The following is a 13994-nucleotide window of genomic DNA, read 5'->3' on the forward strand; positions in this document are numbered from 1 at the left end:
GACCACTTCTTGGGGTGCTCTAAGACTTAAATGAAAATTCAGTTTTTACAAACATTGAATGCCTAGGATGTCCGAGGCACTGAGCTGAGGGGAACAAGAAATAAAATAAATCCTTTGCCTTCATGGAACTTACATTTCAATGGGGGGAGATAGATGAAAAATAAATCAGGAAAAGATGGGTGGTACTGGTGGGGGTGGAGTTGGAAGGCATTCTATCTTACATGAGGTGGTCAGGGAAGGCCTCTCTGGAGTTTTAAAAAATAGAAACTTAAATAAAATAAATGAGTAGTCAGGGCTTCCTTGGCAAAAGACATGGCAAGAGCAAAGGCCCTGATGTTGGAGGGGCTTGGTGTGTCTGAGGAACAGCAGTCAGTGTGGCTGGAATGGAGTGAGCGGGTGGAATGGCAGTGCGGTCCGAGCAGTGTGATTTAGATTGATCGTGGAAGGAAGGGGTAGGGCTCTCATATGAAAGGAAACGGGAAGCTGTTTCCTGGAGGGATCTGAGCAGAAGAATGTAATCTGACTTACGTTTTAATAGGATCACTCTGGCTACTGTGTGGAGGACAGAACAGATTCCAAGGGGTCAAAAGTGACTGAAAGGAGACCAGTTCAGTGGCACAGCATTAAGGCAGACAGAGTAGGCTAGTTTAGACTAGGGTGATAGCGGTGCAAGTGGTATGTGGTCAGAGTCCAGGTGTATTTTGAAGGAAGAGGCAACAGGATTTTCTGATGGATTAGACATGAATTGTGAGAGAGAGGAGTGGGATACGAAGACTTGTGGGCAGAACCAACTTAACAAAGGAGCTACCGATACGAGTGAGCTTGCTTTAGAATCTCAAGAGCATTATATAAGGTGACCTTAACTAGTTCATTTTGTACCGCAGATCAGGCATTTGATAGAATAAAATCTTCTCCTTCTATTCCTGATATAAGGTATTTCATGATTTTCACCCAGTTTTAATTCTGCAAAACTCACTAGTCAGAGGTCAATTTACGACAATGGAAGTTTTCAGTCAGAAAAGGTTTTATTATAAGAAACAATGCCATCAGATAAAAATGCAAAAACTTGTGCAATTATGGCAAAATGTTTAAAAATATCTACACGTTTGCCCCCAAAGGACTACAGTACTTACTACATACCTGAGCACTGAACATTTAATGCCATTTTAAACTGCTTCACGTAGGGAATCTGATTCCTTGCAGGTCACGTCCACTTTTTCTCATGCACCAATGAAACCAGCTTGATGCTTAAGCATCAACTTTGTAGGATAACAGAAAACAAAGATGGAAAATAAAGAATACAATTTCTACTTTCCTATAACATAGTTATACCACGTCCAGTTTTCAGTGTGTAAAAACTATATAGGAAAGTGCTACATACTTTCTTCAAATGCAAAAACAAGGGTCAAGTGGGACTGGCATCTGTCACCCCATATTTTAATTCTGTAGTACCCACTGGGCCTTTTACTTATATTCTCATCGTACTATGCAAATGTACCTTAAATAGCTAAACAAAGATCCACGCATATTACTAATCTTAGTTTTCTAGGACCTCTTCTGAAATCATTTGAAAAGTGGCAAAATATCCCAGCTGTATAATTTAAACAAATAGTTCTCCATACAAAATTCAATATACATTCTACTTCCGTAGCAAATTCTAAACCTTGGCTTTGACACGCTGTACTTAGACCACACCCTCAATATAGCAAAAGGATCAACTGTTGCGCAGATCAATAGAATAAATCGACTGCAGAATTAACCACAGTACGCTGTACTCCTATGCATCACACGGGCACATTGTAAATTAACTCAATATTCTAATGTCATGGTTTCAAGTAACACGTTCTTCTAAATAAATATAGGAGATTGTCAAAAAGCGGCAGGAAGTCTTAGATATGCAACAAAGCTTTCAAAAATAAATTACATGAACATCTCTTGTAAAACTTAGCTTTGTTTTTTTCCTCCCTTTGCAATGCAGCACAGTAAAGATGCTTCAAAATGCTCACAGAAATAGCCCCAAACCAGCAGGAAGACAAAGAAAAAATGCGGAGAAAAAACATAGGTGATTAGTTGACAAAGTCGATAAGGAGATTATAGACACACTACCAAGGCCAGCAAGAAGACAGCACGTATCCAGCTTCCCAAGACTACATTTTAAAATGTGAATTCTCTAAATGCTGTCCACTTTAAATTCGGCTTCAGGAAACGTTCCCTACTTGTAGAGGGCTATGACAAGCAGTTTGGAAAGTTTCTGAAAAACGAGGTATGTGATGCAAAGAGGCAATGTTTTAAATTTGTTTCACAGTATCACATTACCATTTGTGCAAGAGTTTTTAATACAAACCATGCCAGTTTGTTTTAACAGAATCAAAATGTTCCAGTTAAGGACAGACTCTGGGCTATACTTATATCCTTTATTAATTATTCCAGGCAGAGTAAAAAATAAGTTACTGATCCAAATAACTGCCTTATGTATAACACATGAGTTGATTTGTCCTCTGTTAATATTTCTAGCTAACTGTTAGAAATTCATCAGTTAAATATGAAAAACTGTTTAGTACCTATAATGCTATGGTTCTATTCACTCACTCTTTTCCTCCTCAATCTTCAGCTAGAACAAGGTTTTCAATGCAAAATTATTCATAACTGTTAAGTGCAAAAATTAAAAAAAATGAGGTTTTATTTGTTATAGGTAACGTAAAAGCCATTAAATGAGACTACTTGCAGGAGTTTTATGTTTCTGGAAAACAGAATTTTAAAAATAGGAGTAAAACTTCACATTACGCTCTGTGCAGAAGAGAAATAAGTTACCTTTCATTGTACTGATACTGAATGGACAGGTAGAGGATAGGAAAGGGGGTTAGGCGACACAATGGCCCATGTTAGTGCAAAATGAGTATAATATTCTTTTCACTATTCTAAGATTGAATCCAGTTAGACCAATAACTGGCCATACCTTGCCATCATGCTAGTAGAGAACCCTGTGAAATCACAAGAGTTCAACAGGTGAAGGACTATGGCCATGAAACTAACATACCAGTTTGAAAGGTAAGCATAGGCTCAGACAATTTAAATCTACCTAACTATACACATGAATTAACTTATACTAGCACCAGCCACCTATGATTTTGAGCCCTTTTCAGGATTTAAAACAATGAGACAGTGTTAGCACTTGAAAAAATTGTCAACAGAAAACTGCTACTTTAAAACTTTAGCTTAACTTAAAGCAACATGGGAAATATAAAACAATCAAACTAAAAGCTCTTTCTGAGACTGATCTGGTTTTCCTTCAATCTACTCTAATAACAGAACACATTTAAATCCAGTACACTTGAAAACAGTACACAGATATACATATATTCAGAATGAGGATCTCAGTTAGTGCGTCTCTGTGGTAGAGAGGTCACAGCTAAAGTCCTAGTGATATTGCCTCAGATTTTTACCCGTATTTAAAATAAAAAGTCACATCAAACTATTTTGGATGTCTCTAACCCATAATACCCTAACCACTCTTCTAAGAGTGCACAGTTGTCGATTCATCTGGTATCTCAGTGACTATTCATCACAAAATTCTAGAATGATGTGATTACGTTTATACCAGAAAAAAAAAATGCTGATAATTGCACTTTGTTACCTTTTGCTTACTGAAATGAAAACATCACAAGGATGAAAAGAAATCCCTCCCTACACTCATCTTTAAGAGCACCCATCTCCATGTATAAACTCTCTCAGCTTTCTTAAATACTGACAGCACTTCTTGTATCATTGAAAGACCAAGTTTCCTCGAGCACAAGGTGCCAGTGAGCTCACTAAGGCCTGCCATTCATTAAAGTACTTTCTGAAGACACTGAGGATAGAGTTTAGCAACAGCACATTCAAAATGCCGGCCAAGGTCCCAGAGCCGATCTGGGGTCTCATACACTTTCATCCATTGGTCAGTGATGTCATCATATTGGTAAAGAGAATTTTTTCTGCTGGTTCTGAAGACATGTTCTTCAACGGTCACTTGAGTAGCTCGAACAAATAAATGGAGTTTATTCTGGAAAAGTACCAGTTTAAGGTATGGGTTTATGGACTCATCACAAGGAAAGTCCTTCTTACGAGTCCATTTATTGAGCTCAATATCATAGGCTTCTACAGTAAACATCCGCTGATGATTTCCACAGGTTCCAGCTATGTAGTAGATAGAGTTCTTGTATACAGCTGCTAAGCCCTGGATTCTAGGCACAGTCATGGGGGTTAAGAAACCCCAGTAGTCTTTCTGAGGCTCATAGAAGAGGAAAAATTCTCCTAAAGAAAGAAAAAGGGGGGGAAAAAAAGAAAAAACAATAATATGTACATTTACATGTCTCTTTTTGGTTGTATGTTGAAGACCCAAAGGTATAATTTTCCAAATATTTTACTTTCTAAAACATTTCTTTTATAACCTCCATAGATACATTAAATATTATGGTAGCTTAAAACATCTTCATTCCATGCACAACATAACATAGTATTAGAGTGAACGTGAATTGGGGTGTTCAAAATGGGGAAGTATGAGGCATTAGTTTGGCTTGATGGCAGTATAACAGTTAAGAGCTTGGTTTCATTTACTCTCTCCAATTGGGTATTTCAGAAAATTTATTTGAAGCCAGCTCTAAAAAAAAAACATTATTACTAATGGTTAACCCGTAAGATGAAAATATGTATATAGCTTCAATCATGAGTAAGCCACTATAAATTTAAGTGCTAATTATTTAATTAGAAGATGGTACATAGAATTGTTCAGATTTGTGTCTATGGGCCACTAATGTGTTTACTTTAGCGTTGGTGTAATGCAAAGACAAATACTCAAGAGGAGAAAACATGACCTTAAGATGATAGAAAACACGCACATTATTTATGAGAATTGACTATGAGTCAGTTTCAATTCTATTTTGACAATGAAAGGGTGTGCTGAGTCAGAGTGCAATACAAAAAATGTCTAAAAGAATTAAACTAGTGAAGATTTACAAGAGCTTGGTAATTATGACATCTGTATAAAATCCTTGATATGAAAATCTGAATCCTTTATGAACAGATTAAATGATACTCCAGTAGCCACTGACAGTAGAGCATAAGCTTCTGACTATTCATGTCAAGTTTATTTATATAAAGAGGCTTTGTTTAGATTATAAGTACCTACTTCTAGATTGAGCTTCCCCTTGAAAACTGTTCTGAACTAGGTTAACTCCTATCAACAAATATAACTGCCTACTTAATAAAAGTGATGCTGTAATTTCAATTTTTCACAAAAGAGCTTGTTAAAGTCCTAGCTTTTGCCTGCATATTACGTATGCTTATTGACTAACATATAACAGGATTCTTAATAAAGACAGGAATTAACACTTTCTACCATGTACTACCTCTCTAAAAATTTCTTATAAAAAGGAAAGATAATACATTTTAAAAGTTGATTTTTAAAATCTAAAGTCTTCTTAATAAATTAAAACCAGTGGTGGGCAATTAAGAAAACCCTCAGTGCCTCAGATTTCTCTTTTATAAAATATGATCTCAGATTAAACAATGTTCATTCCAGCCCTAAAATTCTATTAATTCATTGTTACTTTGCCTTAGTATTTACATTAATACACAACCTTTACATTCCCTTTGGGAGTCATCTAATTAATTCTCTCTCTATCAACTAACTGGTTAGCCAGTAAAACCAAAATATATAAAGAGAGAGCTTCATCATATTGGATGATATAACCTATTCAGCTACACTTGATAGATTTTACATCCATTCAGGTACTCCATTTTTTGGCAAGACCAACAAACCTAAATCATGTCCATGCTTCTAATCAACTAAAATAAGGCACTAGAGAGTACTACTCCCTCTGGAGAATTAACTTTATATTGAAGTTTAAACATATGGGTTTAGGCATTTCTAGGAAATTTTAAGCTGGATAAAGGATTAGAGCAAAGAATATTAAAAAAAAAAAACAGAATGGGAAACGACCTAAAAAATCACGTTTGTCTACACAGAATTTGCCCCCTTTTCCTTGTTTTATTTGAGTAGTCAGTGTAAGGAAAACATTTATATATAAGCAGTTAAGAAACACAAAAGAAGAATAAGGATGTTGGTACTGTCAACACTGCATTCAGCATTCAAGCAACTAAGATAAGAATTCAAACACAAGGAAAACATTAGCACAAATCAGAACCTTGAATCAAATATCTTACTTGCTCTTACTAAGTTCCTCTTTCTACTTCTTCTAGATCATCTTTGCCAGGGTAATAGTCTTCAATCGTTTAAACAAAAATTTTTAAGCTAAGTATATTATCGTCCCTCTCATAATGTTAACAGTAAGAAAAAGGAGACATCTCAAAGTTTTTCAGTGAAAAAAACCTGAAAACAATGTTATGGATGACAGCATCAACTGCAGTGAAATTAAAATCTTGAAGACTGTAATTGAAAACTCTTTGTAATTAAGTTTCATAACCTTTGCGATCGTAAGGCTTATACAAAATTCTTTGGCAACTGAATAGTACAACTGCAGTTGATGCTTTGTTCTTTTTTCTCTTTTAAACTAATCCAGTAAGTTCCATAAGAAAAGTAGTTGCTACATTTCTTGATTATATATTACTGAAGAGCAAAAATGTCATGTATCAAACTTGCTTTCTTGTTTGAAGTCTTAAAAATGGCTCTGAAAGAGTTTTTCCCAAATCCTGAACTACTATTTATGAAAAAATATTTTCAAAAATACTTATTCCGCATGATGTCAAAACACAGTAAGAACATAAAACACAGGATCATTTTAGGAACCTGCCTTTTCTGATTGAAAAGTTTATTTTCTTTACTGGTCCTTTAAAGAACAGACTGGTCCCACAAATAGTTTATGATAAGAAAGCCAGAGGCATTCCTCAATGAACAGAAACAACTTATGTTTTACTATGAGTGGGTGAACCACAATTTGACCTGTTACCCTTTCATGAAGAACTAAATCACTTAGGCACCTACCCTGTAAAACATAGATCTTCTCTTTGTACTCCACAGCATTATGAAACTCCATAGCAACAGGCATGGCACAAACGGTTGTCCAGCAATTCTCTCTGCTGTCGTAGCACTCCACAGATTTTAGTGAGTTTCTCCCATCGCCTTCATAAACTCGCCCTCCGATTGCATACATCTTACCACAGCAATACACCAGTTTGCAGCCTATTCTGGCTCGAAGCAAGGACGGTTTGGATAGCCACCTATTAGTGGAATGGTCATACATCCAGAAATCATTTTCTGCCTTGTGGTCGATGGAGACCTCACTACTGCTTGGCCTGTACCCTCCTGCTATGTAAATATCATTATCTGGTGATACGAGAATCCCAACTTCTCTTAGATCATTTGGTGGTTTGCATAGTTTGAACACTCTTCCTGTGAATATATCTAGACAAGGCACTGTTTGCTTCTTTCCTGAGTGTTTGTGGGCAGCATCAAAACATATGATCATTTCCGATGCAGTCATTCCAAGTCTCTGTGTACAGCCATTGGTACTGGATGGTCCCTTTTCCACATAGCTTTTGGCTATAGCCTGTGCAAATTGAGGTGGAATTTTCTCTATAAAGGTGTCTTCCATCAGAGGAAAACGTATACATTTGGCAAAAATTTCTGGAAGGTGCACTTCTCTTTCATTCTGTTCATGTTCAAACCACCTTACAATGCTCTCATAAACATGCTCTTCCCGGTCTACGTTTAAGTCGTCACTGTCTAGGATACTTATCAGTTGGTCTTTCGTCAACTGAAGAAACTCTTGTTCTTTGGTGACACACAGGAACTTTTTACGAATGTATTCTTTAGATCGATCTCCGAGTTCCTGATGACCATAATGATCAGCAAAGATGAAGACTCCAATAGAATTCTGTGGGTCCAAATGACTGATCATGTACTTAGCACATTGGTCCTGGATGGAGGGAATCTGGAAGATGCTAGCTGCAGTGAACAAGGCTTGAACATTGGCCTCTGTCAGAACAACTCTGGAGGTATAGGCATAGTTCAACACTAAATCCATCGACTCAGCTTCAACACCGACGATTCGAACTTCTTTTTGAGTGCTTTCTGTAAGGCCGCTAGTGAACATGGATCTAGGAAGGAAAGAGTGGTGAAATCATGTGTGCTATAAATAAAAATTATTGTGGCAAATTTTTAAAAACATAAAGTTACCACAAAGACAACATTTTGAAACTGTAAAATATTTCCTAATGTGTTTCCCGATATCCTAAATATCAGGAAAGCGGATAAAAGTTGATCATCTAGCAGAAGAATTTGGTCTGGCTAATCTTAAAAAACCCTATTCTCAGGACCAGTCAGTCCACTTTGTGCCAACTCTGAGAAAAGGAGAGTATACCTAATTAAAGCACACCAGAAGGTGGCATGGAATATTCCAGGACATCTTATTTCCCTTGGAGCCCAATCGAGGCTTCTGGTCAAGATGCCTTAGGGACTTGAGATCTTCAATCACCAGGTCAGTCAGAAAGTTTAAGAATACCCATAGAGTGTCAATGGGACACATTAGCATATAGAGACTGTCTAATAAAACGTCTCATGACCCAGTGGAAATTTACAAGGCAACCTGTGCTCAAAACATATCTTTAAAAATTTCAACTTAGAAAAACAAGATGTCCTTCAGAAGTTCATATTTTCTATCTACTCTATCTACTTCTATGTACTTTTAAAAAATTATCCTTTGAATGCTTCCTTAATGATTATAGAGAATATAAAGAACATCAATTCACTTATCCTTGGATATTTTGAAAACTTTTGCTTGACTCAAAGTTACCATATTTTTACCTATATATATTTGTATATAAATAAAGATTACAGTAGGGTTAATATAATACCTACTTCTAAAGAGAGTTTAAGAATTAACTGATTCTTTGGAGAAGATAATGGTTTTCAAAATTCCAAACTTTTGTCTTTGAGACCAAGCTTTTTTCTTTTCTTTTTTTTCTTTTAAATTATCTGTGTATTTATGGTACTTTCTTGGACAAAACATTAAGTAGCCAAAAGCCTGGCTCTTTATTTAAAGTCCTAGTCGTTTATAAACATCATTTGCCTTTCTTTTCCCTCCTTTAAGGTTTCTTTCTAGGCTGTTCTTAAAATTAAATTAAAAAATAAAATCAAAAGGTCTTTTAAAATCCTCTTGAGAAAAGGACTGTGTGCCCTAGGATGCTTAATAGATGTCAGTTGAAGACATCGACCTAACACTGCTGATAAACTCCATTATTCAGATCCAGACCCCTCCTATTTTATTTTTAAGTGTGATGTTATGAAAAAAATATCCTTGAATGGGAAGATTTCCAGTCACTTTTAAAGTTTTCATCAGAAACATGAAATTAATTCAAAAATGCAATATGGAATATTGGAGGTATACAAGGGTACCTGGACCCAGCTTGTTGCCTGGGCTAACCGTCCTTTGAGTCCTATTTTTACTTCTACTATGTAAATTCTAAGTGTAATATCATGCAGACTTTTTTTTCTTAAATGACTAGAAACTAGATGTACCATTGTATGAGCTTGTTTTCAATTCAGGTGCTGAAAAACTCAGTTATACAGCTCCCAATTAAAAAGAAAAATAAAGCCCTTCATCAGGCAAAGATTAACTCCCAAAGGAGAACATTACCACATAGCCTTTTATCATGGGAGCTACTACTGACTTGAATAAGCTGGTCTCACACACAGGAGCAGCGTGACACTCAAGTTATCCTCTGTTCTAATAGGTTCTTTATGTAAACTCGATATGAAGTGGGAGTACTTCCCCACACAAAACCCTGAGCAGCAAAAAGTTTCTATTAATCATACAAATTTTACTTCTAACAAGTCACTGGGAGCAGGAAACAGCCAGGCCAGATTTCAAGCTATTCTATTCTTCCACCAGTGATGCAAGACTTAGAAACTATTAAGTATGACTTTCTACAACTCACATAAGGAGCAACAATGGTACCAAGAAAGTTCTGTACAAACAGCTCTAGCAAGAGAGAAGAACCTAATCCTTAAGTCTTCTAGCCAAATATCTTCATTTGAATTCACATATCTTATGCTTAGAAAGTTTTTCAAGCATTTCCTTAACTGCTTGGAAATTAAGAAAATCTACTGTAGCATACTTCTTTCCAAGTGATTTGTCAGATCTTCAAAACTTAATTTTAAGTAAGTATGATCGTTAAATGATATAAGCCAGAATACAGAACTACAGTGAGATATAGACATCTTCACTTTATTTCTTTTTACTATTCAAATCTAATATACAATGAACACTTCTGTATATTAAACTTTAAAGAGAACCCACCCTTGTTCCTTAAAAGTCATACAGTGACTAAGAAGCCTGGCTCTGGAATCAAACCCAGCCTCTGCCACTTACTAGTTAGAAAGATGATTTAGGCAGGTCACTTAACCTCCTTGAGCCTCAGTTTTTTCACATGTAAAATGGGAATAACAACTGTGTAGAGACAGGATTGTAAAGATTACATAAAGTAATGTATGTAGAGTGAGCCTTGCCCAGAGCTTGATAAGCAGTAATTGTGACAAATATTTAAACACATAAATGACCTAACCATATCTAATGGATAGCCTAGATAAATGAATCTCCCCAGCAGTTTCCATTAGAGGCCCAACTTCATACCTTCTATGTATACCAGTTTCTTCTTTTTTCTTTCCAGCTCACTGCCTCATTATGGTTAATACTTAATAGTCCAATGACCTACCCTACGTAAGTCTAAATGGTTACATCACAAGCAGCAAACTGAAGTGACTATATTTAACACAGTATTCTGAGAAAGAGGAACCAGAAACCAGTGTCTGGAACACTACACTGCTATATGCCCTATAAAGGTTGAGAAAATTATTTCACAATCATTTCATGCACCATTTTTGAATACAGAAAGGCTTAAAGTGAGCACTTAAACAAAAGGAGAAGTTAAACAGGAAATTGCCTTTATCACTGATCTTAGAGTATGAAATTATTTTTTAGACCCAAGTTTTGAAATTTTACTTTACAAAGTTTTATGATGTATAAAGATGAATATAAATGAAAATGAAAACTTAGCTTAAAAATACTTCCGGGGCTTCCCTGGTGGCACAGTGGTTGAGAGTCCACCTGCCGATGCAGGGGACACGGGTTTGTGCCCCAGTCCGGGAGGATCCCACGTGCCGCGGAGCGGCTGGGTCCGTGAACCATGGCCGCTGGGCCTGCGTGTCCGGAGCCTGTGCTCCGCGGCGGGAGAGGCCACAGCAGTGAGAGGCCCGCGTACCGAAAAAGAAAAAAAAACTTCCGGAAAAGAAAAAAAAAAAACTTCCGGAAATCTTAAGAAATAATCACTAGTCTGGGGCCTAAGACACATAGAAATTGTATTTCATTCATTTTCATTTCACTGCTCTTATCCCCTGGGCATTAAAACAATCCATTAAGTGGGTAATTTGTTTTAAACTCTAAAATAGTTAATGTGCACGAAAGAAATCCTGGATAAATTTTTGGAACAAATGTCAGATTAGCACTGTCCAATCAAACTTTCAGTAATGGAAAGGTTCTGTATCTGGGCTGTACATTGTGGCCGCCACTACCTACAGGTGGCTCCTGAGCACCTTAAATGTGGTTAGTGTACGTGAGGAAGTGAATTTTTAATTTAATTTAATTTTAGGTAACTGAAGTTTAAACAGCCACGTGCGGCTAGTGGCTGCCATATTGGGCAGTGCAATTTTAGATTTTCTGAAACATACAAACAAAAGCATGTTCACTAACTTAAAAACCAACCACCTGAATTCTAGAAGAATTTGTCAAATAAAAAAAGGGGCGGGGTGCGCTTAATAAAATAGGGCATGTTATTTATTCTCAGGAAACAAATGCATTGGTTTCATCTCATTCTTGCATCTCAGTCTAAAAATCAAGTGGGCAATACTGAGGGAGAAAGGGAACTTGGTGAGGATATCAATAGAGGTTTCCACCATCGTCATACCTGAAGTAAGGGCTGATTGCAGCAAGAACGTTTCTATGACAGGAAAATGTTTTCCCGTGATCCACTTCCACTACAATGTCTGTCAGCTGTCCTTCATCGTACATTGTTTTGAGTTGCTTTAGAATACTGCAAGCATGGAAGGGGTCCATGGCATCGTTGGCTGTGTCTGAAGATGGAATCCCATTCGGTGTTGGGGAAGACTTACTTAAATCTAGGAGGAGAAAAATCGTACAACCACAAGAAGTTCGGAGCCAGTTTCGGCGTCGCGGGTTTTATTTTTTGGTTTGGTTTTTTTTTTTTTTTTTCTTGGTGTGTGTGGGATGGGGCGAGGAGTTGTTTGTTTCTTCGCTTGGCTTGTTTTTTCCCCGCTACAGAAATGCATATATGTACACAGACACCCCCAGTGGGACCGCGAGGTAGGATCTGGGAAAGAGCGAGCTGCGATGCAAGTTCACACACCAGCCTGCTCCTCTGGGAGCCCGGCGAGCCCGAAGCCCCGTGCTCGCAGAGGGACCGTGCGGGCAGAACAGGCGAGGTGTCTGCGGCGACTCCGCCGACAGCCAGAACGTCCCAGCTGAGAGCGAAGGGCAGGAGCCTCACGAGGGAAGCTCGATGGATGGCGGCCGCCAGTGCCCCCTCAACCGCCTTGCGAACAGGTCGGAGCGGCGGCCGGTACCCGGCCTCCCCATCCCTGTCCGGCCGGACCGCCCACCTCCCTCCGCGCCATTCATCCTCCCTCCCCTCATCCCTGTCCACCTCTCCATCCTTCGCTCCGGCTCCTCATCGCCACCGCCTCAGCTCGCAGCCTGAGCCTCGTCCCCGGCCCACCTCCCCTCCACACCTCCCAAGCCACCACACGACCCACCTGCCGACGCGGCCATTTCTCGACGGGGCCCGGGCTCCAGCTATTTAAAGAGGAAATGTCATTTCGCTTCTCTCTCTCCCGGGTTCCGGCTCTTCTAAGCCGCCCCTAACCAATGGGGTGGCCCATGCATCCGGCTCCGCCCCCAAGCTCCGAACTCCGGGCGCCGATTGGCCGTGAGGAGCGCACAGGTGAGTCGGGAAATGTAGTTTTATTGCCCCCGCTCCCGCGTGGTCCGGGTAGGGCGGAGGCCCAAGCTGGGGATTCCTATTGGCTGGTCCCGGCGGAGGCGGAGCGCAGGGAGCCCGCCAGCCTGTGTCTGTGGGGCGCGCAGTGCCTGCCGGGAGAGGTAGTCTTCTGGCTGAGGAGAGCTGTCATTCTGAGAGGCTGGGGTAGGGGAAGCTCTTGAAGTGCAAATTTCCCCATTTTAGGCCTCTCTCCAGGCCCCCGGATCTTTTTTTTTTTTTTCCACCTTGTTCTTCGTTTCCTAAATCTCCTGCCAATGACTAGCTTCCGGTATGAAAGCGGGGGTCCGAGTGAGGGCTGTGAAACCAAAAAAATTTGGAAATGGACAAGAAGGCTGTTTTCCAAAAATGCGAAGGAAATCTGACACCCCACCCCGAAGAAAAATATCAGGAGGCCGAAAAGCAAGCCATCTCTGATGAATCACCTGTGACACCCAATTGAAATAGCATCGCCTTGGCCGAGTGCTCCGGTTGCCACAGATAAACTTGGTCTGGTTACACGGCTGCTCAGGATCGTTAACTCCCACTCAATGCCTTGCTTTTCTCGAGCACCCAGGGAACACCTGTTCCACTTTTAAGAGTACAAGAACATTATAAAGGGATTCAGACGCTTTCCTTTTTGCTCCTGGTAAATGGAGTGGTTAAGATACTATGTAGACTGGGATTTCCTTTGACGAAATACTGGAAAGTGCCCTGAGTCTGGAGCCAGGGACAATTATTGAATCCCTAGCTCTTTACTTCTTAATGTGGATAAGACCCTTAGATAAGACCCTTTAATTCTTGGACACTTAGCTCCTTCACCTGTAGTGTGTGAATAATAATTCCTATTCTATCTGCCTCATAGGCTGCAAGCCTTTTGAAAGAAAGAAGAAATTTTACTGTTGACGTGTTTTGATTTTCTTGTCTCGTGTTTGCAGCATGTAACAGGG

The 13994-nt window shown here is 39.0% G+C and overlaps 1 protein-coding gene across 1 annotated transcript; it reads right to left on the reverse strand.

Moving 5' to 3' along the window:
- Positions 1-1006: 1006 nt before the first annotated feature.
- KBTBD8 (kelch repeat and BTB domain containing 8) lies at positions 1007-12917 on the reverse strand. The gene is made up of 4 exons (XM_060161379.1): positions 12824-12917; positions 11959-12169; positions 6980-8094; positions 1007-4290 (listed from the first exon to the last, which is right to left on the reverse strand). The coding sequence occupies exons 1-4, from the start codon at positions 12837-12839 to the stop codon at positions 3827-3829; spliced, it is 1806 nt and encodes a 601-aa protein (XP_060017362.1). The 5' UTR covers positions 12840-12917; the 3' UTR covers positions 1007-3826.
- Positions 12918-13994: the final 1077 nt, after the last annotated feature.

This window comes from Lagenorhynchus albirostris, chromosome 10 (assembly GCF_949774975.1).
Source record: "Lagenorhynchus albirostris chromosome 10, mLagAlb1.1, whole genome shotgun sequence".
Taxonomy (NCBI): domain Eukaryota; kingdom Metazoa; phylum Chordata; class Mammalia; order Artiodactyla; family Delphinidae; genus Lagenorhynchus; species Lagenorhynchus albirostris.